The following is a 26,448-nucleotide window of genomic DNA, read 5'->3' on the forward strand; positions in this document are numbered from 1 at the left end:
TCAGGTGACAGAGAAACTCCATGTTGTGAGAAGGGTCTCCTTGCCTTGAAAATGTTTTGGGATGAGAGAGGATATCTTCCACCTTCCCTCATGGCTCACAGTCATATTTGCAGTGGTTGACGTTGCTCCAACGAGGGGGATGGCCGAGACTTTACGAGAGTTATGTTCCAAGACCTGCCCGTTGTAATGAATAGAGAATAGTTCGGGGCCAGAACTCATTGCAATTAGATGCCAACTAATCTGGTCGTAGGCACAGACTGTTACATCTGAAAGAGAAGGAATAGCCAAGGTCAGAACAGTCAGTGAGTTCAATGTCCCATGCCCCCAAAGCCAAAGATTACTAAAGAGCCAGACCAGGAAGGGGCCTGGACTCAGCTCAGCTCCAGGACAAGCTGTTACATTCATGGAACCTTTAAGGGAAGGAGGTCCCAGGGGTTTATGCTCCTCTGCCACTGTGCTGAGGTTAAACCCTGCCCAAACTTCGAAAGGACCTTTGTGGATTTGGGATTTACTCTTAATTGTTTTAATGACAGAAGCAATTGCTGACTCACTCCATCAAAGAGTGTGGCCAAATTCCCATAATGCTCATCTGAGTGCCTAGGAGCATGGGAAAAGGGCAGGAGCAGAGCGGACAAATTCGTGTGTGAATGTATTGGTGTGTGTCAATCAAAAGTCAGTAAACAAGCATTTATTAAGCGCTTCCTGTGTGCCAGATACTATGTTAAGTGTTGGTTTAAAGAAAGACAAAAATATTCTCTGCTCTCAAGTTACTCATTGTCTACTAACAACATGCAGCTATATATGTACGAGCAACGGTTATGATGTAAAACAATACCTTTGTAATATAAAATATTACCTTTCCTAGTGATTGGTTTAAGAATCCCACACAGGTTAAATTGACTTCAGGTACAAGTAAGACACCCAGTAAGAGACTCGGCTCACCCGTTACCTGGCAGTGTTCCGTTTACATAGCCGTTGACCGTATACATCAGAAAAGGCGACTGCTGCCAGCTTTTGCTTTCATCAAACACTGCAAACATCAGCACGTGTTGCTGGTCAAACATCTTTTGAGTCCCATCCTCAGTCAGGCTGCCTATGAGAAGAAAGCAAACGCTTTTTAAGAACTTCATCAGGAGGAAAAGATAAAATAAAATAAAGTGATTATTCTAAGACAGCTCCTATTATCTGTTCCTAGATAGGAAAGATGCCAGAAAAGCAAGGCTTCCATTCAGTAGCATTCTCCAAAATGTTAACATGGTGAACTATTTATTTAAAAAGCATCCTCTTCATCAATTAACTGATGGTGCTTTGGGGTTGGGAGATGAGGAACCCGATAGTTTCAGAGGAAATGAAAGTTGGTATCCCATACATGGCAACAGAAAGAGGCATGGTGAGTGTGAGCAGGCAGCAACAGATGTCACTTATCATGGATAGGATCATAGAACTAGGACTGGAAGGGACCTTAGAAAGCTAGTATCTAGTTCAACATACAGATGAGGAAACTGAAGATAGGGAGGTTGAGAGACTTGCCTAAGGTCATGTAGATAAACCCCAGAGGTATGATTTGAACCAAGGTCAAGAACAGAGGCAGCTAGGTGGATATGCGTAACATATGTATATGTACATACACGTGTATATGCATATGCGTATGTACACATGTGTGCGCATATGTATATACATGTCTGTGCCCCTAGAATGAACACCCTCCTCATGCTCACCTCTTAGAATCATCTCTTTCAAAGGCTCAAGTCAGGAGCCACATTCTCCTGGAAGCCTTTCTAGGATTTCCTATTTGTTAGCATTTTCTCACCTCTCAAATTATCTTGTAGTCACTTATCTAGGATTGTTGTATGCCCGCAGTAGAATGTAAACTTCCTGAAGGCAGGGACAGTTTCTGGTCCTGTCTTTGTATCCCCAGCCCCTAGCATAGACCTTAATAAATGCATGTTAAACGAATGAAAGTTGAGTTGAGAGCCAGTGTATTATAACATAAGAGAAGTCCAAGGAATGCATAGAATTTGGCTAAGTTACAGTGCCATTGGAGTATTATAAATCTCTTTCATAGAAAAACTTTAGGAACGTATGGAAAGTGGGAACCATGCCCAAGTCAGTAGGACCTTCTGGCCTTTGAACTCTGCTGGCATATGAGTCAAGACTTCAGCATCACCTCCATGCTGTGAGAAGGTTCCTGATAAGGGCTCTAGGTGAGAAGCCTGTTGTTGTTTGTCCTTCATTCTCAGAGGGACCATGACATCAGGAATATGATGCCATGACTTTAAAGTGAATTGGATTTAAGTGAGGGAGGGCTGTGCAAAGTCACCTGCCTCATTTTCTCCTCCACAGTCATCTGGGTCCAGTGGCAAGATATAGATCAGGATGACTGGAGATGGCCCTGAATGCAGTGGGAAACCTTGGCCTTTTTAAACTAAGGTCTTTAACAGGTCTCATTTTGACCTGTGACAAACTTATGTAAATATTAAGTCACTGGTATTCTCTGCAAAGCAAAATTCAGATAGTGCCTCAGTCAGATGTGGAAACTGCATGTCTGCATGTCAACAGATTCAGCTTCTCTGGAAGGAAGAATGCATAAGTTTCTTTTCCTTGCAAAGAAAATTACTACAAGCCCTTCAAATGGACCAGGGAGGAGACTTCTTTCAAGCAGTCTTCAAAGGGAGACTGATTCTATCACATAGTGACAGACTTTAGAGGAAGATTATAATTTGAGAACATTTTTAATGGGTTCCATGTGTCATCAAAATATAGACAGGAAATGAACATTTACTAAGCACCTACTATGTGCCAGGCACTGTGCTAAGCACTTTACAAATGTTATTTTATTTGATCCTTACAACAACCCTGAGAGGTAGGTTCTATTATCGTCCCCATATTACTGATGAGGAAACTGAGGCAAACAGAAGTTAAGCAGCTTGCCCAAGGTTACAGAGTTGTCTGCAGTGTCTGTGTTTGGATTTGAACACAGATCCTCCTGATTCTAGGTCCAGCACTCTATCCACTGTATCAGTTAGATGCCTCAACACACTCTTATCCTTTGGGTGGCTTTTTTTTGGGAGGGGTCTTTGTTTTTAGGGATTCAGGAGAAGTAAAAGGAGAAGGAATAGGAGGTTCAGAGGGGGACCCCAAATACCCAAGTCTCAGATATCCCCTCCTCATGCCTAGCAATGGTACAGTTCTCAACTCTTTATGGTCACTACATAAAGGGAATACTGAGATGATAGGAAAGCTGCCGCCACTCAACTTTATGTTCCCCCTGCTTTCATTTATGCTTCCCTTACCTTTCTTACAGATGAGCAAAGGTCCAATAAGGCCAGAGTTGAAATCCAGTACTAAGTTATCATAGGAGTAATAGATGTGTGTCAGACAAGGAGGGTCATCATCTGTGGGCCCATTGTCTTCAGTGATCAGCCATGTGTAGGTATATTCCTGCCCCGGAAGCACAGTATCATCCATCTTCTCCAGAGGGGATGTTTGGTCTGCATAGGAGGCACCTGGAGATACAGATAAATTGATTACATCTTTCTTAGATGGGCTTCATTACTTGGAAGGAGTGGAAAGAAGACTTGGCATCTAGTTTTAGCTCTACCCCTTACTAGTAATCATAGGCAAGTCTAACATTCTTGTGTCTCTGAGCCTCAGTTTCCTCATTTATGAAGTTGAGATAAAAATAGAGTATGAAAACTGGAAGAACCCTTTAGAGGTCACCTTTATAGCACTTGCAAAGACTTTCACACAATTCAATTAAGTGAACACTTAATATGTGTATATCTGAGTAAGGCACTATGCTAGGAACTGGAAAGGCCACATTCCCTGACCTAAAGGGGCTTACAATCTAATATGGAGCCTGGTCTTCTGATTGGTGAGGCCATGACTGGGATTGTAAGCTCATGAGTTACGCTCACCTCCCTCCCAGTTCAACTTAACCCCCAGATTGCTCCATCTCTTCACCAGCAACTTTACCCACCTGGAGATACCTCTTCTCTTTGGTTAGTTCCTGGCTGAGATCTCTATCTCATGAGGGTACCTTTCTCTTCTTGTTTACCACCCCCCTTTCCAACTCCCCTTTATATATCATCTTCCTCTATTAGAATGCAAATTCCTTGAGGGTAAGGGCCATCTTACATTAATGTTTTTGAGTTGTCATCACTGGGCTCAATACCTTGCATGCAGTATGGGCTTAATAAATGTTCTATGCACTATGGATAAGAAAGGAGTTTATGACCAAACAAGAGATAGAGAGGATCACAGGAAGTAAAATGGATAATTTTCGTTACATGAAATTGAAAAACTTTTGCATGAACAAAACGAATGCAGCCAAAATTAGAAGAAAAACAGAAAATTGAGAAAAAAAATACAGCAAGTTTCTCTGATAAAGGTCTAATTTCTCAAATATATAGGGAACTGAGCCAAATTTATAACATATATGAGCCATTCCCCAATTGATAAATGATCAAAGGATATGAAGGCAATTTTCAGAAGAAGAAATCAAAGCTATCAGTAGTTACATGAAATATGTTCTAAATCATTAGTAATTAGAGAAATGCAAATTAAAACCACTCTGAGATACCACCTCATACCTATCAGATTGCTTAATGTGATAGAAAAGGAAAATAACAAATGTTGGAGGGGATATGGAAAAATTGGGATGCTAAAAAATTGGAACACTGTGTGCTCTTGGTAGAACTGTACTGGTCCAGCCATTCTAGAGAACGGTATAGAACTATGTTCAAAGGACTGTAAAACTATGCATACCCTTTCACCCAGCAATACCACTATGAGGTCTATATTCCAAAGAGATCAAAGAAAAGGGAAAAGGACCTATTTGTACAAAAATATTTATAGCAGCTTGTTTGCAGTGGCAAAGAATTGGAAATTGAAGGGATGCCCATCAACTGGGGAATGGCTGAACAAGTTGTGGTATATGATTGTGACAGAATACTATTGTGTTATAAGAAGACTTACAGAAACTGAAGGAAAGGGAAGTGAACAGAACCAGGAGAACATTGCACACAGTAACAACGATATTGTAAGGATGATTAGGAAAGACTTAGCTTTTCTGATCAAGACAATGATCCCAGAGAATTCTGAAAGACTTGTGATTAAGAATGCTATCCACCTGCAGAGAGAGAACTGATAAAATCTGAATGTAAATTGAAACATACTTTTTAAACTTTATTTTTTTTGTTTCTATTTGTCTGTGTTTTCTTTTACAACAAGGCTAATATGACCTCACATGTATAATTGATATCAAATTGCTTGCCTTTTCAAGTATGGATGTAGAGAATTTGGAACTCAAAATGAAAAAAAAATGTTAAAAATATTCTACATGTAATTGGTAAATATTTAATAAAATAGGTAAATATATATCAAGAAGGAAAAATACTTTATCAAATGTGTGTACAAATAAATATATAGCATAGAATGTGATAAGAGCAACTCCAGAAAGAATGCTCTATAAAAATGTCAATTGACATGGATCCATGAAGGGGATTAGCATCTGAGCTTGTCATTGAAGGGAGAGAAGAATTTCAAAAGGCAACAATGAGGAGGGAATGCATTCTAGTTAGAAGTAGAAGAACAATACCTACAATGATGGCAATGATGAAAATGAAAAGAACACAAAAAAGAATTCTGAGTAATTGAAATAATCACAGTCCAGAAAAAGTATAATAAAAATATACGTTATTCCTCTCAACAGTAAGGTGGGAGACTACTGTGACAGAATGTTGTATACATTGCCAGACTCAGTCATTGTATCAATTGTTTTTGCTTAGCTGTTTTCTCTATGCTACAATGGAAGATTCAATTTTCTGTGATGTTGGGGTAGGAGAGAGCTGTATCTGGATATGACTGTGATAAGCAGCATTGTACAGGGAAAAGTGAAATGAACTTTGCAATTGGAGATCTAGGTTCAAATCTCATCTTTGCTACTTTGCTGTCCTCCATGACTTTAACCTCCCTGGGCCTCAGTTTCCTCACCTGTAAAATTGGAGGGTTGAACTAAATATTCCCTAAACTCTCTTCCCTCTCTTCATCTATGGCCCTATGATTAGTTGAATGTATCAATAAAACATTACTAATAATATTATAAATACTATTTTAAAGAAAGTCTCAGAGTCAAGATTCATTCTCTAACTCTGATAACTAATCCACGGATCTTTCCACTAGAACACATTCTCTCTAAAACTTGTACGAATGTAAGATCTACGGAATACATTTTTTAAATTATCGCGGACTTAGAAAATATTAAATGCTTTAATGACTTCCTATGAGTCACACAGCTGCTGCTATCTGAAAAGAAGAATTAAGGGAGGGAGATTGTTGGAATGTCCTCTGATAAACAGGAAGTGCTTCTTCTGAAAATTTGCACAAGTCAGCTGAGAAGGAGCAAACAGGGCCTGATAAGAAATGTCAGCTTCCTTGGGTCAGGCCCTGTTCCTTCTTTAGAACTTCAGGGGCTACCACCGGACTGCACTTATCTTGAACAAAGCTTGGTTGACCTAAAATTCCTGAACTGCCTACCCCAGACTCTTTGCTTCAAGCCCACTGAATGTGAAACGATCATAGCAGACCTTACACAGCTCCCCCATTCCCACTGTTAAAGATTTACTGATGACTCCAGAGGAGAAAAGTGGGGAGATCTCCCTTTGCTTGAGAGGGAGCTTTCCTGATCTCTTTGACTATTAAGGCTCTTTCCCCTCTCCCCAAACTAGTCTACATATACTCAGTTTACCTGTTGTAGATCCTCAATAGAATGCAGATTAACAACAACAACAATAATAATAACTTGCATTTAGATAGCATTTTAACATTTACAAAGAGTTTTGCATTTGATCCTAACCACCATCTGAGGTAAATGCTCTTATTATTCCACTTTTACATCTATGAGGAAACTGAGGTCACACGGCTAGTAGCAGCCTGATGGAGGATTATGAATTAATATATTCTTGATGTCAAATTTCAGCGCTTTATCTATTACTCCAAAGGCAGAGATTTTTTGGGAGGTGGGGGTGGGATGGGGTGGAGGACGGGTATGATTTTTGTACTCTTAGTGCCTGAAAATCAACATTGTGTAGTGCCTCTGAGTCAGAATGACCTGGATTTTAGTCTTGCCTTTGACAGATAAAGTACTCGAAATCTCAGTGTTCTAGGTAACTTTCTAAGACCATAATTTGCAGACTAGTTGCATGAGTAGTTTCTTCACTGACAGGTTTCTTCCTGCAAGGATGAAATCATGGGTTTGGATCTGGTATTTCATTGGTGTAGGAAACTCCCAGTGAGGATATGGTGGATAAAGGGCCAGCCTCTGAGTCAGAATGACCTGGATTCCAATCCTGCCTCTGAAACATATTGGCTATGTGACCCTGGTCAAAGTGATTGACATCTCAATGTTCGAAGTAACTTTCTAAGACCATAATTTGCAGACCAATTGCACTGGTAGTTTCTTCACTGGGAGGTTTCTTCTTGCCAGGGTGAAATCACAGGTCTGGATCTGCTATTTCATTGGTATAAGGATGCTCAGTGAAGAAATTCCTTTGCATACAGTAGGTGTTTAACAATACTTGTTGGGAGTGGATTGATACCAAAAAGCAAATTCAAATTTATGAAGCCTGAAATAGGTTGAGGATTCAACTGGATAGCATCGCATCTTGTGATAATGCAAATGCATATTTTGGCTAAATTTTTTCCTCCTCACCTCTTTCACCGTTAATCCCCTTCTCTTTCCCCTTGTGTTTAACCAGGCCAGAAATGTTTCATAAGGATTAATGAATTCTCTCAGGAAGAGCCATCCAATGGAAAAAAGCATCAGTTTAGAAATCAGAAGTTCTAGATTGGACTCTTGGCTCTGCAGCTAGATAGGAGTGTGAACTTAGGCAGATGTTTCATCTTGAATCCCCATTTTCCTCATGGGTAATAATACTTGTACCTCCCAATTCCCAGAATTGCTGTGTGAGAAAATACGTGTAAAGTGATTTGTGGTCGAAAGGCACAACGTAGTAATGGCAGCTGTAGTTAGCTTCGGGGGAGGTCGGAAGGGGCTTTACCTTTCTTTCATGGTCGGATGAGTCAATTTTACCCAAGTTCAGTAAACAAATCAGTGATTAATGGATTAAAAAAAAAAAACCAACAACCTCGCTTAGGAATATAGCCTTTTAGGCCTTTTTATTAGAGTATTACTAGATTTTTTTCCTGGGATACTGCTTTCACTTTGCAATTTTTTTTGGAGGGTAGACAGAAAACTAATATATGAGCAGGGACAATTCATTAGTTATTATATGAAAAAGAAGGGCCACAGAGCACCTAATGTTGCCATCTATGTTCGTGGTAAAGAACAGCTGTGCATATGGATTGTAATCATATATGCACAATCCATGTGCGTATACACATGTACGTATGCATGTGTACATATATGTGTGCATGTATACATGAGTGTGTGTTGATCATAAAAAATGTTGAAATCCTGCCTTAGGCACTTACTAGCTGTGTGACCCTGGCCAAGTCACTTAGCTCTGTTTGCCTCAGTTTCTTCATCTGTAAAATGAGCTGGAGAAGGAAATGGCAAACCACTCCAGTATCTTTGCCAAGAAAACCTCAAATAGGGTCACGAAGGAGTCAGACTCAGCTGAAACTATCAAACAAAAACAACAATAGAAAATGAATTCTCCAAACTAAAAACAAAGCAATGACCTTTAAGATAACAAAAAATCTCGTTGTGTTTAAAGCACAAAGGTCCCATGTGCTAATCCTTACTCAAATGTAAACTTTCTGGAAATATCTTTCCTTTACTTTATATTTATTTAACTCCTTGACTTACTAAATAATTTCACACTCTGCTTCTCAATCTATTTATTCTTGCCATTATGTACTTTTAAAGTGGCCAAAGAATACTTAAGATTCATATTTGTGGGGGAAATGGCATGAATATATTTTGTGTGAGAACACTCATAAAAAAATATTTTCTTCCTCGAAAGTTTGGCTGTGCAAACTATACTTCCAGTCCTTAAACCCTTTTCCTCTTCAAAAATCTGATTATTGACCCAAAGCCCATTCAAAGTTTCAGAAATTGTGTCAATTATGGCATTGAATGTTTTGAAAAAAGCAGAGGGCAGCTAGGTAATGCAGTGGATAGACTCGGCCTGGAGTCAGGAAGACATGAGTTCAAATCCAGCCGTAGACACTGGCTAGCTATGACCCTGGACAAGTCACTTAACCCTGTTTGCCTCAGTTTCCTCATCTGTAAAATGGGCTGGTGAAGGAAATGCCAAACTATTCCAGTATCTTTGCCAAAAAAGCTCCAAAGGGGGTCACAAAGAATTGGACGTGACTGAACAACATTACCCAGCACCCACTTGACTAGGCATCATGATGTAGCATGAATCATCATAGCTTAGACTTACATAATGCTGTAAGGTTTGTGAAGTGTGCTTTTTATACACTATCTCATTTGGTCTTCATAACAACTGTATGAGGTGGGTTCCATTGTTATCCTTATCTACAGATCAAGAAGCTGCATTTTTTCATAGAGGTTAAATGACTTGCCTAGGGTCACCCAGCTAGTGGCTGAGGGAGAATTCCAAACCCAGGTGTTGGCGACTTAAGTCCAAAGTCTCTATTGCCTAAACCAGCACAGGGTCAGTCCAAACGACTTTCGGAGGAAGAGTTTACATTTCTTAGATTTATAGCCTTTTGTCATTGTTGTTGTTTAGTCATTCAGTTATATCCCACTCTTCGTGACCCCATGGACCAGAGCACGCCAGGCCCTTCTATCCTCCATTATCTCTTGAAGTCTAAGTTTGTGTTCGTTGCTTCTGTAAAATTTAACTTACTGCTGTTTCCACATACTCAGGCAGTATCTGTATGATCCCAAAAGCTCCATATTAACAAGTGAAACTTCAGTGGCCTGGATGTTATATTGATTTGAGATTTTATATATATGTGTGTATGTATGTACATGTCTATATGCATGTATATGAGTATATATGTATAGACACACAAATATATATATATAGATATACGCATATATTCCTGATTGATTGACTGAATTTTGATTCAGACACTTAAGCATCAGATGGAAAGATGCATCGGACAATATTGTGGCCATCAATTTGTCCTGAAAATTTGACTTGCTCTTCATGTTACAAATCTAGATGCCGAAATCAAAAGAAGGAAGTGTAGGAAAAAAAAAAGGAATGAGTCCATTGGGAGAGAAGAAGGATGGGGATGAGGATGTCAGCTTAGCTCTCTTTGACCTTTATGGAATAATGGATTCATAGAGTTTAAAGGGTCATATATAGTTCAATTCCTACCTGAAACAGTAACCTCATCTAGAATATTATAATAAAAACTTATCAAGAAGCCCCTAAATGGAGAAGTCTAGTGAAGGAAATCCCTCTACTTTACAAGGAATCCATCTCATTGTAATTTGTATGGTTCTGAAAGGAACTTTTACTTCCACCAAGGAAAAAAAATCTGCATTTACCCCCTTCTCCCCACCTCCTTCCCAAGATTCCTATTGGTTTGCAGCTTAGTCCATAGTACCTATCTCCCTGAGTTGTTGTGAGGATCAAGTGAGATGATATTTGTACAGTGCTTAGCACTAATGCCTGGCACATATTAGGTGCTATATAAATGCTTATCTCCTTTCACCTCCCCTTTCCTGATGAGTTAGAGAGCGTCCAGAGTATGGCAACCAGGATTATAGATGAGGAAATTGTAAAATAAGAGACTCTAAGGCAAGCTTTAAGAGCCCTTCCAACTCAATATCCTGCCAATAACCCAACCAACCCAGTAAAAAAGGCCCATTACATCTTAGGCTGCATTAAGAAAGACAGCGTCCAAAATGAGGGAGGATATAGTTCCATTGTTCTCTGCCTTGGTCAGGCCACACACAAAGTGTCCTGTTTGATTGTGGGCGCCATATTCTCAGATGAACACCGGCCAACTAGAGTGTGGTCAACGGAGATCCATCAGGAGCATGTCCTATGAGTATGAACTGAAGGAAATAAGAATGTTTAACCTGAGGGCAGCTAGGTGGCACAGTGGAGAAAATACCCGCCCTGAAGTCAGGAGGACCTGAGTTCAAATCCAGCCTCAGACACATGATATTCACTAGCTGCATGACCCTGGGCAAGTCACTTAACCCCAATTGCCTTACCAAAAAATAAATAAATAAATAAAATTTAAAACAATGTTTAACCTGCAGAGAAGACTCAGGGACAATGTGACCACCTCATAGCTGTCTTTAAGTTGAGGATTTAAAGGGCTGTCATCCAAAAGAATTATAAGACATGTTTTGCAGGGCCTCAAAAAGCAGAACTAGAAACCATGGGTGGAAGTTACAACATGAGATAATATTTGTAAAGTGCTTTGCAAATCTTAAAGCACTATAGAAATGCTAGCTATTGTTACAGAAATACAGATTTCACCTTCACATAACTAGATGAAACTCTCTACAACAATTACAATTATCCAAAACAGAATGGGCACCTATGAAGGTAGGAAACTCCTAGGATAATGAGATTAATAGCTAAAAGTCCTTTAGGATCATCTAATCTAAAGTTTGAATCTTACAAATGAGGAAATCAAAGCCTAGAAAACTTGAATGATTTGCCTGAGATTATACCTTAGGTTTTCCTGTGGGAGCTGTGAGATGGGCCTGGCTGGGGAGGTGAGGCAGTTAGCCATCCCTACCCTTTGGAATTTTGTCTTACTTCATGGTATGACCACACAAGGTATGGGGACACTTCCATTGATCAACTCTACTGCTCCACCCACTCCAGAAGTTTCACTGAATCTGTCTTACCAATGACTCCATCTCCTAGATGTACATAGTTTAGCTTGCTCTGTTATAAAATCAGAACCATAGGATTCCTTCATGGTAAGGTCCTTTAAGGTCAGATGCTGTTGCTGCTGCATTAACTAGCCAAGGACTTCTCTTGCTTATCATAGCCTGGCAGAATCTTGACCTTTGGCTCAGAACTCATAATAGTTTCAGTCCTTTCCAGGATGGGAAGAAAATTCTGCATGTGTAGCACTATACCTCTCATTATTCATGTAGATTCAGAGCCTGAATATTCAGTTAACATAAATAACCTCTGAGATTCCAATTCTGATTCTGTTATTTGGTGAGCATTTTTAAGTAATTGGATGCCACGTCCTGATTCAGATGCCTTTCCCTCCAACAATTTTCAACAGAAACATTCCCATGACAGGAAAAACAACTCTAAAGAAAAACATCCCACTGACAGTGGGCAAGTAGAATTCTCATATGTTTTATGTTAATATGCTGTGTAGGTAAAATAAACAATGTCACTTCCATGTTACAGTGAAGAATTAGATTTATGACACTGGACTATAACATCTTAAAGTTATCTGCTATCTTTAATGTGCACCCTGCATATTCTGGGTTGAGATACTGAGATACAGATGAAGAAAAGGTGGCAATGTACACACAGATGATTCATGCTATGTGGAGGTGGTACATTCTGAACTATTGTCAGTTAATAATTACCAGATGAGGCTATGTTCTATTAGGAATAAAGAGCAAAAAAAAAAAAAAGGACAATGACCCCCAGTTCATTCACTGAGCAAAGAGCATGATCAGGATTCAAAATTCAGCACACATATCTTCCTGTATTTAAAACACAGAGTACTCTTGAAATGAAATATCCCTTTCCTTAATTGTTGGTAAATATTGTATATCGTTACTGCTGAGAACATGATGGATGATAGTTGAGTGATGGAATGCCATAATTCAATTAAGTCTAAAAAGCATGAGGAATAGAAAGAAATCTAGAAAGATCTTAATCTGTCAAATAGGGATAATCATGGCACCTACCTCCTGGGTAGGTTGTTGTGAGGATCGTATAAGGGAACATTTGTAAAATTTTTTGCAAACTTTAAAGTGACATATCAATGCTAGGTATTATTAACATTATCGTTAATCTTAGTTATTAATAACAAGTCTATTTATAATTAATGTTAATAAACCAACTCAATTATTAACAATTAATGTTAATGATCAATATTATTATTTATGATTAACATTAAATCGTAATAATAATTAATTCTAAGGAAAAGAAGTAGAATTAGAAGAACAGAGAAAACATTATGATCATACAGAAAGAAAATAGAATGGCTCTGAATGGACAAAGAAAACTGAAAGAAACTTGCCAGGAGCAACTGAGAAGTTGCAACATTTTACAAATTGGGTCTCACAGATTTTCAGATTTGGACATGATCTCAGCAGACAGCAAGAATCCTCTTTGCGTCCACTGGAAAAGGAAAGTCATCTAGGCTTTGCCTCAAAACCTCCAATGAAAGGAAACTGACTGCCTCTCCAGCCTTTTTTGCTTTTGTACAACTCAAATTGTTAGGAAGATTTTGCCTCACGTCAAGCCCCTCTCAAAAAAAGCTTAAAAAACAAAAGTCAGCCTAGCATGAAAGCCTGCTGGCTCTTTCCAGATAATAAATGCTTATTTAATTGAACTGAATCATTTTGACACATAGTAGGTGCTTAATAAATGTTTCTTGAACTCCCTACCTTTCCAGAAATATTTTACATTGCTCCCCTTCTGACTCTCTCCATTCTAGTCAAACTGGTCTACACAATGTTTTCTTAATAGGTGTAGCTGCTAAGCCACTGTCCATGATCTCTCATGCTCCATATTTCATAGAAGTGCTGCAGAACTGGAGAAAGGCAAAAGTCATTCCTTTTAAATAAAAGGAAAGACACACAGTCTGCAAACTATTGTCTTTGATTCCTTGACAAAGTCTGAATGAATAATTAAAGCAGAGGTGACAAGGGACTGGACTAGAGTAGCAACCAAATAAGTAGAAAGAAAGGAATGTGTTTGAGAGATGTTGTGAAAATATAATTGACAAGACTGGGCGCACAATTAAATATGACAATTGAGGAAGAATGAAAAGATGAGGATAATTACAAGTTTGCAAACCTTGCTTATTGGAGGGATAGTGGTTGTCCCAACAGAAAGAAGAAAGTTTGGAGGGGTCTTGGGTGATTTCGTGGGAGAATGGAATGATTTCTGCTTTGGACATATTGAGTTTTATATTCCTGCAGACCTACTAGGTGGAAATATCAGGCAATTGGTTACGATACTAGAACTCAGGAAAGAGATTAGAGCTAGCTAGCTAGATTTAGGTGTCAGCTGTTAGAGATAGTAATTGAACCTATGGGAGCTGATGGAATCAAGAGAGAGGAAGTTAGGGGCAGCTAGGTGACGCAGTGGATAGAGCACCAGCCCTGGATTCAGGAGGACCTGAGTTCAAATCCGGCCTCAGACACATAACACTTTCTAGCCGTGTGACCCTGGGCAAGTCACTTAACCCCATTGCCTATCCTTAAAAAAAAAAGAGAGAGAGAGAGACAGAGAGGAAGTTATTTTTAGAGAAGAGGACCTGGGGCTATCTGGCCCTTATGGGGACACCCTCAGTTAGGTTGGCAGGACAAAGATGAGTCATTCAGGCAATCTAAAAATTTCTATCAGCTTTTCTTTTGGTAGAGTGAAAATTCCAGTAAATATCTGGATAGATGAAGTCCATCATCACTACAGAAAAGGACACAAAGAGAGGCTGGCACTTTAAGAGTTCTGGAATTTAGGTTTTATAGAAAAAGTGAAAGAAAACTTTAGGTAGGGATCATAGGATGAGGTCGGCTATGGTTATTATGTGTGTTTACCTTTTCTTGCCTGAGATACTTGTTTTTTTTTTTAAACATATTCTCTCCTATAGTCTAGATGTTAGCCCTTCCTATGCTCTTGAGTTGGTAGAATACATAACAGCACCAGCTTGCAAGGATACCAGAAAATTCAGAGCTGGAGTTTCTTCCTTTACCTCCATCAAGGGAAGCATGGTAGAGCTATGACCCTTCTTAAGATCAAAATACCTTGGAGATAGTTAATGCATTAAGATTAGCAGTCACTTACATATAAAGTCAGATTCCAGTCAAGTAAACTAATACTTACTAAGTGCCTGACTCTGGGCAAGTCACTTAACTCTGTTTGCCTCAGTTTCCTCATTGGTAAAATAAGCTGGAGAAGAAAATGGCAAACCATTCCAATATCTTTGCCAAGAAAATTCCCCAAAATGGCACCATGGAGAGTTGGATATAACTGAAAAACAACTTAACAACAACTATGTGTCAGGTACAGAACTAAATGCTGAGAACAAAAAAAAAGTCCACTTCTCCCCCAAAAAACAATAGTTCCTGCTCTCAGAGAGCTCATAGTCTAATGAGTAAGACAACACACAATTATGCACAAACAAAAAAAATGGGATAACTTGGAGGGAGCCTCAGAGAAAAGGCACTAAAATTATGGAGGACCAGCAGACTTCTTGGCAGAAGCTGGGATGTTAGCTGAGACTTGACGGAAGCCAGAGAAGCTTGGAGGAGGAGCAAACCTCAGTGTAGAGAGAATAGGAGGTCACTGTGTCAGGAAATTATGGGTGAGAAAAACCAGAGGAGAAGAAAGCAGGAATACTGATAGTGCCAAAAGTTCTAGAGATATCACTCCAGAATGTTCATAATTCTAGAATATTCTCATTGCATTATCGAGTAAAATACCTTTGCTGACAAATTTCGTTTCCTCTTCTTTTCACAGCAGAATTGTTCACTTTTAACATTGACCCAATTGGGGGAAAAGCATCTCTAACAGACTGATGATTATGTTCCAAAGTGTTTAATACAGACAGGAAACTGTAATACACTGTCTTTTGTACTAGGAAATATTGAATTCTCCTTACCTTCAGACAGTTTATTATATTCGATTCCTTCGGGATGGATGGTTAAGGGCTTCTTAGCCATATTCTTAAAGTGAACCTTCAAAGTGTCTCCAACTTCGGCAAAAAGAGTAGGTCCAAGAAGTCCTAGGAAAATGAGAAGGTAAAACATAAATGTGTTTAGGACCGCCAGACAGATGACATGAACACACAAGTTCTAATAGTAACTGCTGTCCTGGCTCTGTTCACCTTCGATTCAGAATGTTTCACCAGCGCTGCCTGCCCTGAGTTAGAAAAAAAACGGAGCTAGTTAGGTGGTAAGGGGAATAGAGTTTGGGACTTGGAGTCAGAGAGAACTGAGTTCAAATCCTACCTCAGACACTTACTAGCTGTGTGACACTGACAAGTCATCTTCTTTTTTGCCTCCAATTTCTCTGCTGCAAAATGGGGATAACAAAAATAACAGCACTCACCTCACAGAGTTGTTGTGAGGATCAAATGTAAGGTGCTTTGCAAACCTTAAGGTGCTATGTAAACACTTTTGTTGCTGTTCAGATGTTTTTCAGTCAACTCCAACTCTGTGTGACCCCATATGGGACTTTCTTGGCAAAGATATTGGAGTGGTTTGCCATTTCCTTTTCTTGCTCATTTTATAGATGAGGAAATTGAGGTAAACAGAGTGAAGTGACTTGCCCAGGGTCACACAGCTAGTAAATATATGAGGCCAGATTTGAACACATGAAGATGAGTCTTCCTGGCTCCAAGTCAGGCATTCTATCCACTGCATCACCTAGCTGCCCTTCTATAAATGCTAGCTATTGGTATTATTAATAGGAAAGTAGAGATGTTTGACCTGGGTCACACAGCAAGTCAAAGCAAGGGCAGAATAGTATCCAGGAGTCCTCACCCATGCATGGCCCATTCTTTCCATTATCTGTATTCCCTCCCCCCTTACCCCCCAATACTTCCCTTTTAGACTCAGAAAATGTTTTCTATCTAGCATTTTTTTCTAGCAGTTTTTAAACTATAAAATGAATTCCAGAAGTGTTTTCCATAGAAAATACTTTTGAGATTTAAAAAAAAAGGCAGGTGGAAAAATGCCCCCCATTTTTGAGTAGCTACTGGTTGGTTATTGTATAAGGGCAAGGAGTGAAAAATCTGCCTTTTGCTTACTATTTGTTGAGCAAGAATTTTCAAACTGTGATCCATAGGATGAGGAGACTTTAGAGGTCTTATTTTTTTTCCAGATGAGGAAAATGACACCTAGACAAGTCAAAAAAGTTACTGAAGTTCACACAGCTAATTAATGGCATATCATAGGATCATAAGAGGTCTTAGTGATCATCTAGCCCAACACTCCCATCCACTTTGCAGATGAAGAAACTGAGATCTGGAAATGAATGAGTGATTTGCCTAAGGTCATAAAAGTAGTAAATGGAAGGCAGGATTTGAACCCATGACCCCGATTACAAATCTAACACTTTCTCTACTCCATCAGGAACTCACACCTAGTTCTTCTGACTCTTAGTCCAATTTCTTTTTACATATGCTCCATTCATAAGTCAACAAGCAACAAGCTTTTATTAAGTGCTTACTATGTGTCAGGCACTAAATTAATTATGCACTGGAGATACTAAGAAAGGAGAAATGTAAAAATAGTATCTTCCCCCAGGGAGCAATCTAACAGGGCAGATAACATGCAAACCACCGTGTACAAACAAGATATATACAGGAAAGCGTGGAAGTAATCTCAGAGACAAGGCACTAACATGAAGGGAGATTAGGAATAACTCTAGAATACCTAGCAATTTTACTATAAATTTCTTAAAGTGAAGCCAACGACTTTTAAAATTTAAAGGCATGGTCTTATTAAAAAAAATCTAAAAAGCATGGCTTAGTAGGTAGAAAGCTGGCCTTGAAGTCATGAAAACCAGGGTTCTCATCCTATTTTGACACATACTGGCAATGGGACTCTGGGCAAGTCATTGAAATCAGTGACCCTGGCAACTCTCTTGGACTATTAATTGCATAAAAGGCATCAGCCTACATTAGTAGAATGAGTTTTCTCACCTAGAGTTCCCCACACCAAATGAAATCATAGGTCTAATCCCCATCCCTATGATTATTTTCTATTTTTTATGAAGATGGTGGCATCTCCACTATGATAGTGCTTTTGGGGGGTCAAAACTTTTAGTGACGGAGCACCACTGCTGATCAGGGGACCATTCCCCATCTCATCTAGCTGGTACCAAATGCCCATTTTGTGCCTATCAGGCTTAGACCAGTTCCATAGGATTGGCTTCTATCCCACAGAAACTATAGAAAAACCCAGAAGAGGCAGCTGATTTCAGTGATTGTATTGGGGCTTTGGGAGAAAAGCATTATTAGCTCTTACCAAACACTTTCTCCACAATCACTCTGTAACACAGGTAGTGCAAGTATCACACCTATCTTGCAGACAGAAAATAGCCTGAGAATTGAAGTGACCTTGTCCAAGGTCACGCAGGTAAGAGCTGTTTGAGGTCTCTTGCCTCCAAATCTAGTGTTCACAATGTTGCCTCATAGATAGATGCTGGATTTTATTTGGGCTGTTGCTTGCCTCTCTGATTGACTTTCTACCCTCTCAAGCTACCCTTCTCTTGAACCATCTTTCTGATCTCCTGCTGCCTCCCTATGCTATAGCTGATATCTTTCCAAGTTCTGGTATTGTATTTGTCCTTCCCCACTCCCCATCCCCATCTCCCCATCCCCCCACCCCCACCCCTGAAATTGTTATTCCTGGACTCTCATTGTTATCCTAAGAGACTGTATAGCCTGTGAATTATAAACTCCTTGAGGTCAGGGAGGGGCAGCTAAGTTGTGAAGTGGATAGAGCACTGGGTTTAGAACCAGAAAGACTCTTCTTCATGAGCTCAGATCTGGCCTCAGACACTTGCCAAACCCTGGGCAAATCACTTAATCCTGTTTACCTCAGTTTCTCATCTATAAAATGAGCTGGAAAAGAAAATGGCAAATCACTCCAATATCTTGGCCACGAAAACCCCAAAATGGTGTCACGAAGAGTGTGATACAATTGAAATGACTCAACAACAACAACAAATGAGGTCAGGGACTATTTTTGGTTCTGCCTTTGCACATAGTAGGAGCTTAATAAATGCTTATTGGATTGTTTGTTTGTTTCAGCATTGGGGCATTCTTCATATTTATACCACTACTACCTTGAACACAGCAGGAGTTTAATTACTGCTTATTGGATTGTTTCAGCATTGGGGCATTCTTCATTTTTGTACCATTGCATATAGCCCCTTTATATAATATATATATATATATATATACACATATATATATACATACACACACACACACACACACACACACACACACGCACACACACACCACTTTATACCACCTGCATGTAGCAGGAGCTTAATTAATTCTTGTTGGATTGACTTGAGATCTCTCTTGACCTACTCTCCATCCCCTGCTATCTACAACCTTTGCTTCCCATGCCCTGGGGCTTACACTGAAGCAAGTTCTTGCCAGCTAAAGTATTTGTTGTACTCTTAGAGTTCCATCCCCTGTAGTGAGTGGTGCTTAATCACCATGGCATTGTTGACTGGTGTCTATGTGCGATCATAAAGCTGGAAAATCAGGTCATTCACAGCAAATCTCCCAGTCACCTGCTTCACAAAGATCCCTTACTCAAATGTTAGGTTTGACTATCTCCCTCATCCTCTTAATTAAAACAAAACAAGGAAACTTCTCTTCTCATACAGTGTGTGTCCCAGATCATAGAGAGGGCAATCACATTCCTAGGAGATGTTTGTGCTGTGGATAAGCCACTTAATTAGTTTTCTGATTTTTAAGACCTTTCTTCACTGCCTTTTCCTTCCATCCTCCCTTTTTCTTCCTCCCTTCCATCAATTAATAAATGAGCATTTATAAAGTGATTACCATGCTCAGGCACAGTGCTAAGCATTGGGAAAACAAAGCAAAAGCATTCCCTACTCTCAAGGAGTTTTATTCTCGTGGAGAAGACAACTTGCAAATAAATAGAAACATACAACAAAGATACAGAGGGATTAAAAGGGGAAACCTTAGCAGGAAAGGCATTAAAGTTGGGGGCTAAGCAGAGAGGTGACTAGAAAGGTCTCCAGTAGAAAGGGAGACTGGTTGCAAAATTTCAATTCAACAAGCATTTATTAAGCACCTACTGGATGCAAGGCTCTTAGCTAAGCCTTGGGAAAGGGGGGACTGTACAAAAACAAAAAGGAAAAATAATTCTTGCCCTCAGGAAGCTTATGGCCTAATGAGCTCCTCCTCCAAATATTTAATTTCAGACTCATGGAGTTAGAAGGTGGATCAATAAGCTAATCTATTGTTTCAAGAGAATGGAAACCTTAAATAATACGAGGCAAACCACTTTTTGTGCTTCCTCAAAACCTCCTCCATCCACCAGTATTTCATGACTTCTTTAATAGCATGTAGAAGCAAAACTAGACATTTTTCAGTCCAAACTAAGTTCCTGGACCCTATACATATCTCTACCCCAATGAACCCTTTCAAGGCATGCATCCCCAAATTTGTAAATATTCCCCATGGTGTGGGATAGTGGAAACAGCCTTATACCAAGGGTCTGATGACCTGGGATGTAGTCCTGACTGCTGTTTGCTGGCTATGTGACTACTGATTGGCCCCGAGTTTCCATATCTATAGAATAGAAGGATTGTACTAAAGTGTCACTGCAACTCTACAAACCTACGAATGAACTCTTCAACTCAAATTATACTCCCCTTAGACCAAGCCAAAAGTTGGTGGAGGTCAGGCAGGGATGTGCTGGTAAATGTTTAATAACCAGCCCTCTAAAGAAAAACAAAGTCTAAACAGGACAAACTTTCAAGTTTAATTGGAATTATTAGCATTTTTTCCCTCACTGTCCTCCCCCCAATCCCTCAGGCTCACACCCTAGATGTCATCCTCAACTCCTTGCTCTCACTCCCCCCTATATACAATCTGTTGCCGACATCTGTTGATTTTACCTTTGTGTCAGCATTCTCATATATGCTCCCTTTTCTTCTGTAATACAATTCCGCCCAACACACACACACACACACACACACACACACACACACACACACACACACGTCCTTCCTTCTGGGCTACTGAAATAGTCTGCTGGTTAGTCTGCCCAACACAAGTCTCTCCCCACTCTAGTCTATCCTCCACTCAGTCATTAACTTGATTTCCCTGAAGTTCAGTGACATCATGTCACCTCCCTCCCCCCCAACTCAATAAACTTCCATGGCTCCCTATCACCTACAGAAAAGAATATAAAATTCTCTGTTTGATATTCTTGCCCTTTACAACCTAGCCCCTTCCCACTTTTCTAGTCTTTTTATACTTTATACCCCATCACGTACTCTTCAATACAGTAATATTGGTCTGCTTCCTATTCCTCAAACAATATAGTCCATTTCCTGACTCCAGACATTTTCACTGACTGTCCCTCATGCCTAGAATGCTCTTCCTTCACATCTTCACCTCCTTGCTTCCCTGGCTTCCTATGAGTTCCAGATAAAATCCCGCCTTGTACAGGAAGCCTCTCCCAACCCCCCTTAATTCTTGTGCTTTCCCTTTGTTGATTACTGCCAACGTATGCCATTTATAGCTTGTTTGTACATAGTCTTCTGCATGTTGTCTCTCCCATTAGACTGTGAGTTTCTTTTACCTTTCTTTGTATCCAGTGCTTAGAACAGTGCTTGGCACATAGTAGGCATGTAAATGTTTATAGACTGACTTTCTTAAGTCTGGCTAATCAACAAAACAATCAATTAAATCCTGATTTGTAATATTTTCCAGTTTCTGAGGTGTAAATGCTCACACTGAACATTTAAGAGTCAGCTTTCCCAAGTGATTCAGAGCTGACTCCAGCAGGCTAGAGTGGAGTGTGGAAACATAGAAAAGGAAGAAAAGAGAAAATGAAAGAAGGAAAACAAAACACGAGCAAGTAAAATTGATCTCTATGAAGGAGGTAACAGTTGCCTAGGGTAAACGTTCAACTCACTTAGCCCTAGCTATATTATCATTAATATGCTCCTGTTTAGAATCATAGAATGTCAGCTTTGGAAGGGATGTTATTTTTCTTGTCGTCCAGTCATTTTTCAGTCATGTCTAACTCTCCATGACCCCATTTGGAGTTTTCTTGGCAGAGAGACTGGAGTGGTCTGCCATTTCCTTCTCCAGTTCATTTTACAGATGAGGAAATTGAGGCAAACGGGGTTAAGTGACTTACCCAGGATCACATAGCTAGTACATGTCTGAGGCCAGATTTGAACTCAGGAAGAGGAGTCTTCCTGACTTCAGGAGTGGCACTCTATCCACTGGGCTACCTAGTTGGCCTTCAGTTGAGGTAAAGGAACACAAGTACCTACCAGCTTGACAGAAACTGAGTGGTCAGCCAGCCTGGTGGCATAGTCTCTTCATCTACAAAATGGGGATAATAATAGCACCTACCTCACAGAGCTGTTGAGAGGATCAAATGACATAATATATAAAATGCTTTGCTCCACCTTAAAGTACTACGTAAGCTAGCTCCAGCTAGGTCTCCAATAATACAAATAGATACTATTCTTGACAGATTTGGGAATCTGAAGCCCAAATTATCTGCTGAATGCTTGGGGCTTTGATGGATCTGTCATCTCATCAATGAAATTACTCCCTCCCCTCATGCTGATTGCAACGCATCTAACCATTGCAAATCATGTCCTTGTCCTCCTGTACATCTGCAGGATGGTCTATCCAATGTGTCTGGGGGCCTTCCTCTAGCACTTATATTGACAAAAGAGCCCAAGGGCTGTCTATCAGTTTCATCTTCTCATAGCTGTTTAGCTTTGTAGCTTGTTTTTTATCTGAGACTCACCTGAAATGTTCGATCTTGGCTTTTCTTGTATGAAACCTGCTTCATACTCTCTGTAGACCATTTTCTTAAAGGTAGGCTCTGCGGGCTTTAAACTAGGCATGAAACACAAGAGTCCTTTTTAAAAGCTCTTCTATGGATAGAGTTTTATTATTTAAGACCTCTTTTGCATTAACTTGTAGGAAGGTTATTTTTCCTTAATTTTTTTCATTTCATTTTTACTTTTTTTTTTCCAGTTCAGCAAACGTTTGCTCCTATTATGTTTCAGGAAGTGTTCTAGGTTCTGGAGATGCAAAGATAAAAATGACACAGCTCTTGCCCCCAAGGAATGAGTGGGGTGGAAAGGGAGGGGTTCCATATAAAAGATGCAGGTTGATAAGCATTGGACAAGATTAGGAGTGAGAGACAGAGAACTAGGGGAGATTTCCAAAGCATAATGTTATATCATAAATACAACCAGAATGGTAAAGGGCCTTCAGATCATACCTAAGAGGGTCTTTTAAAAGGACTAAGTGTGTTTAGCCAGAAAAGAAGATTTATGGAGAGACTTGAAAGCTGTTTTCAAGTATGGTACTTGAAAGGCTCTCCTGGGAAGAGTTATTATGCTGGTTCAGCTTGGCCCCAGGAGGCATGACAAGAAGTAGGTGGAAATAGACTTGCAGGTCAGGAAAGCTTAACGATTAGAGGTGTTCCAAAGCAGAATGGGCAGTCAGGCAGTCTTCAAGCAAAAGCAGATGACTAATTGTTGAGTATGTTGCGGGAAGGGGTTAATTTTCAGGTATGATTTGGACTACTTGGACTATGGTCCCTTCCACCTCTTAAATCATGTAGTTTTCTGAAGTAATTGAATAAGCTTTATTTTCATTTTAAAAATTACCTCAGGACAAAAAAAATAGGATATTTTGTTTCCAAAGGTCATTTGGGTCCTGTTAGTGCTAAATGAAAGAAAAGTTTCTAATGTTTATTCTCTTGAACTAAACTTTGAGAAAAGAGTTGACACTATTATAATTTCTCTCTAAAAATTACCATGTTTAGTAGTTTCAGTCACGTCCAACTCTTTGTGACCCCATTTGGGATTTTCTTGGCAAAGATACTGGAGAGTTTTGCCATTTCCTTCTCCAAAATTATCTAGCTACTTGAAAAGTCACATATAGTTTCTCCAACTGAGAATTTTATTACTTTAGCTATAATGGGAGTATATTTAGGCTATTTTCCCAATTTAATGGACCAGGTTTCCCAGTAAGTTCTTTCCAGCAAAGGAACCTGAGTGGTCTGACCATCTTGGGGCTTTCCTCATTCTTGCTACAGGTTTTACGGGGCCTCAATAACTGAGCTACCAGTGAAAACTCTTCCTAGGACTATGGTGGAAGCCCGTGAGAAGACAGGGGTTGGAGGACAGAGCTCACAACCCTCTCACACGCTAACCATGTTATATCAGAAATGGAGTTGGTCTCTGTAGAGAATTTTCATGGCAGTTTGGTTATTAACTAGGCTTGAATCCAGTGTGAACAAGAAAAATAAGCAACCAAATTAGTTTCCTCTAGATAAGCAGGAAAGCATGATTATTTTCTTTGAATCTTCTATTAATAGCAGGGCCCTAAATATATTAGTATAAAAGTAGATTATCACCTTATACTTCAATTCAATTCCATTAACATTCACCTAATACAATTAGAAAGTCTAAGCAGAGAATTTTAGTCATTCAAACACCAAACTAGTAATTTTGTAATCTAAAGGGCTTTCAGAAAATTTTGACATATCTTGGCAGATAACTCTGATTTTGCAACTCTGAAAGAGGAACATGTCTTTCCCAATCACCCAAGCTGTGGTTTCAGGTTTAAATAAATATAGTATCTCCATTGGCCCAATTTTAAAATAAAGACAAGCACAGTTCATTGTAATCTACTATAGGTTTGCTTTTTGATCCCAACTATTCCAGAGAAGTTTCGTTTCACCTTTGAAAGTCTCTAAGTTGTGAGACCAGTTTGACAAGCAAACATAATTGTCAGGTTTAATTCAAAGCCCTCTCATTTATACCTGCATTTTAATCAAAATTTGACTAATAAAATGGCCAGTCTAAGTGGGACAGTTCTCTCTCATAGGCATGTAGAGGCTAAAGATAGTCACAAAAGAGGAAGAAACATACCCAGGTAGCTTTGATGAGGTAGCTTTAAAGAAACATAAAATAATAGATTTATTGCTTTTTCTCACAGTAATTTCTTTGGCACTATACATAAATCAGAAATCAAATGATGATCACAAGCAATTTGGATTTGCATCTTAAAGTCTGTATCTGGACTTTTTAGAACATGAAGACAATAAAATCATAGAGTTCAGGCTGGGAGGGATGGTCCTTAAAGGTCATCTAGTCCAACTTTTTCATTTTAAAGATGAGATGTATAAGTCTCAGGATGTGACTACCCACGGTCACACAGATAGTAATTGTCAAAGACAGGATTTAAACCCAAATCCTCCAATTCCCAAGGCAGTGCTTTTTCCATTACATCATACTATCTCTTGAGATCTATGGATAATAGTGCACATAAAATGTAAATAACTTTTAGAAGCAGTCAAGTAGGCAGGAATAATTTTTACTCTGACAATTCAAAGAAGGATGTTGACAATATGGTTAACTAGAATAATAGTTCTCAATATTTTGTACTTTTCCCATGTTCATTCAGAAATTGAATTCATTAATAAAAGGATATTTGCTGCAAACACAAAGATCCCAGCTCATCAAACTTAATAACTAAGTGCTTCCCATGTAATAAAATGCACAGAGGAATGATATTGTATTATGACCGGGATGTTGCATCATACCCTATCAATTGCAGTTGAGAACAGGGAATAGCCAGGTCTAGTGTGAGCTGTCCCAAGGAAAGGTCTGTTTCCCAGAGGGACGAGGCAAACTTCCTGTTGCCTTCTCTTCTGACCCCACTCCCCCATTCCTCCCAGTCTTGAATTACCTTGGGTTGCTGGTCTGAGGGAGGTAGGTCCAGCTGATGATCTGAGCAGCTATATAGCGATGTCGGACAGCTGCTTCAGCTACATGCTGCCCCAAGCCCAGCCACCCAATACTCAGGACCACAAGGACCCAGAGACTTGGGTGGGCTGGAGACATGGTTTCCATTCGTGCCAACAGCAGCCCCAGGAGTTGCTGGGGCAGGCACCTTGGTGTTGCTGATGTCTAGGGAGGGTACAGTCTGGGCTGCAGTGAGCTCTGAGAAGCTGTGGATAGTAGTGTCCTCCCTTTGAAGGTTCTGTCAGAAGTCACAGCAGCCACTGAAAAGCCCTCCCCCTTCTTTGGGGCTTACAGGCGTTGAGGGAGGCTGCCTCCACTGGACAGGTGGTTGGCTGGATCACTGCCTGGTGGGACAGTCAGGTGTGAAGGGTAGCAGCTAGTCTCCCTGTCTCTTCTCATTGCAGGAAACAGTGAGAAAAAGGGCCAGAGAGCCCAGTCTCCAGGCAGGGAAATAGCCAGCAATTCTTGAGCCAGTGAGACGACTGTATTCCTTAGCCTCCCAATCCCAGAGCACCTCTTAAGCTAATAAAACCTGCCCCTCCCCCCCCCACTTCCCTCATGCCCCAAACTTGCCTGTGTCAAAGTTCACTCTTCATGGAACTCTAGCTAGAGCTCATACAAAGACCCAACTCTTTCCTTGGTCCTTCTCTTTCTGGGATTATCTGGAATTGAAGGGAAATTTCTCACATGCTTTAAATTACAGCATGGTCACTATCATTGCAGGTTGAGAGGCCACATCATGTCTTGCAAGGAGCTT

The 26,448-nt window shown here is 39.8% G+C and overlaps 1 protein-coding gene across 5 annotated transcripts in view; it reads right to left on the reverse strand.

Moving 5' to 3' along the window:
- Positions 1-26,193, reverse strand: part of F5 (coagulation factor V) — a 79,434-nt gene extending 53,241 nt beyond the window's left edge. For all 5 annotated transcript variants that reach the window (XM_027868575.1, XM_027868573.1, XM_027868574.1 and 2 more), the window contains exons 1-6: positions 25,636-26,193; positions 22,673-22,764; positions 15,778-15,900; positions 3,294-3,506; positions 950-1,093; positions 45-266 (exon numbers count right to left, since the gene is read on the reverse strand). In XM_027868575.1, coding sequence (XP_027724376.1) covers positions 45-266; positions 950-1,093; positions 3,294-3,506; positions 15,778-15,900; positions 22,673-22,764; positions 25,636-25,799 — 958 coding nt within the window. In that variant the 5' untranslated portion in view covers positions 25,800-26,193. The remainder of the gene's footprint in view (positions 1-44; positions 267-949; positions 1,094-3,293; positions 3,507-15,777; positions 15,901-22,672; positions 22,765-25,635) is intronic.
- Between the last annotated feature and the right edge of the window lie 255 nt (positions 26,194-26,448).

This window comes from Vombatus ursinus, unplaced genomic scaffold, assembly GCF_900497805.2.
Source record: "Vombatus ursinus unplaced genomic scaffold, bare-nosed wombat genome assembly UNPS02014789.1, whole genome shotgun sequence".
In the NCBI taxonomy this organism is placed as follows: domain Eukaryota; kingdom Metazoa; phylum Chordata; class Mammalia; order Diprotodontia; family Vombatidae; genus Vombatus; species Vombatus ursinus.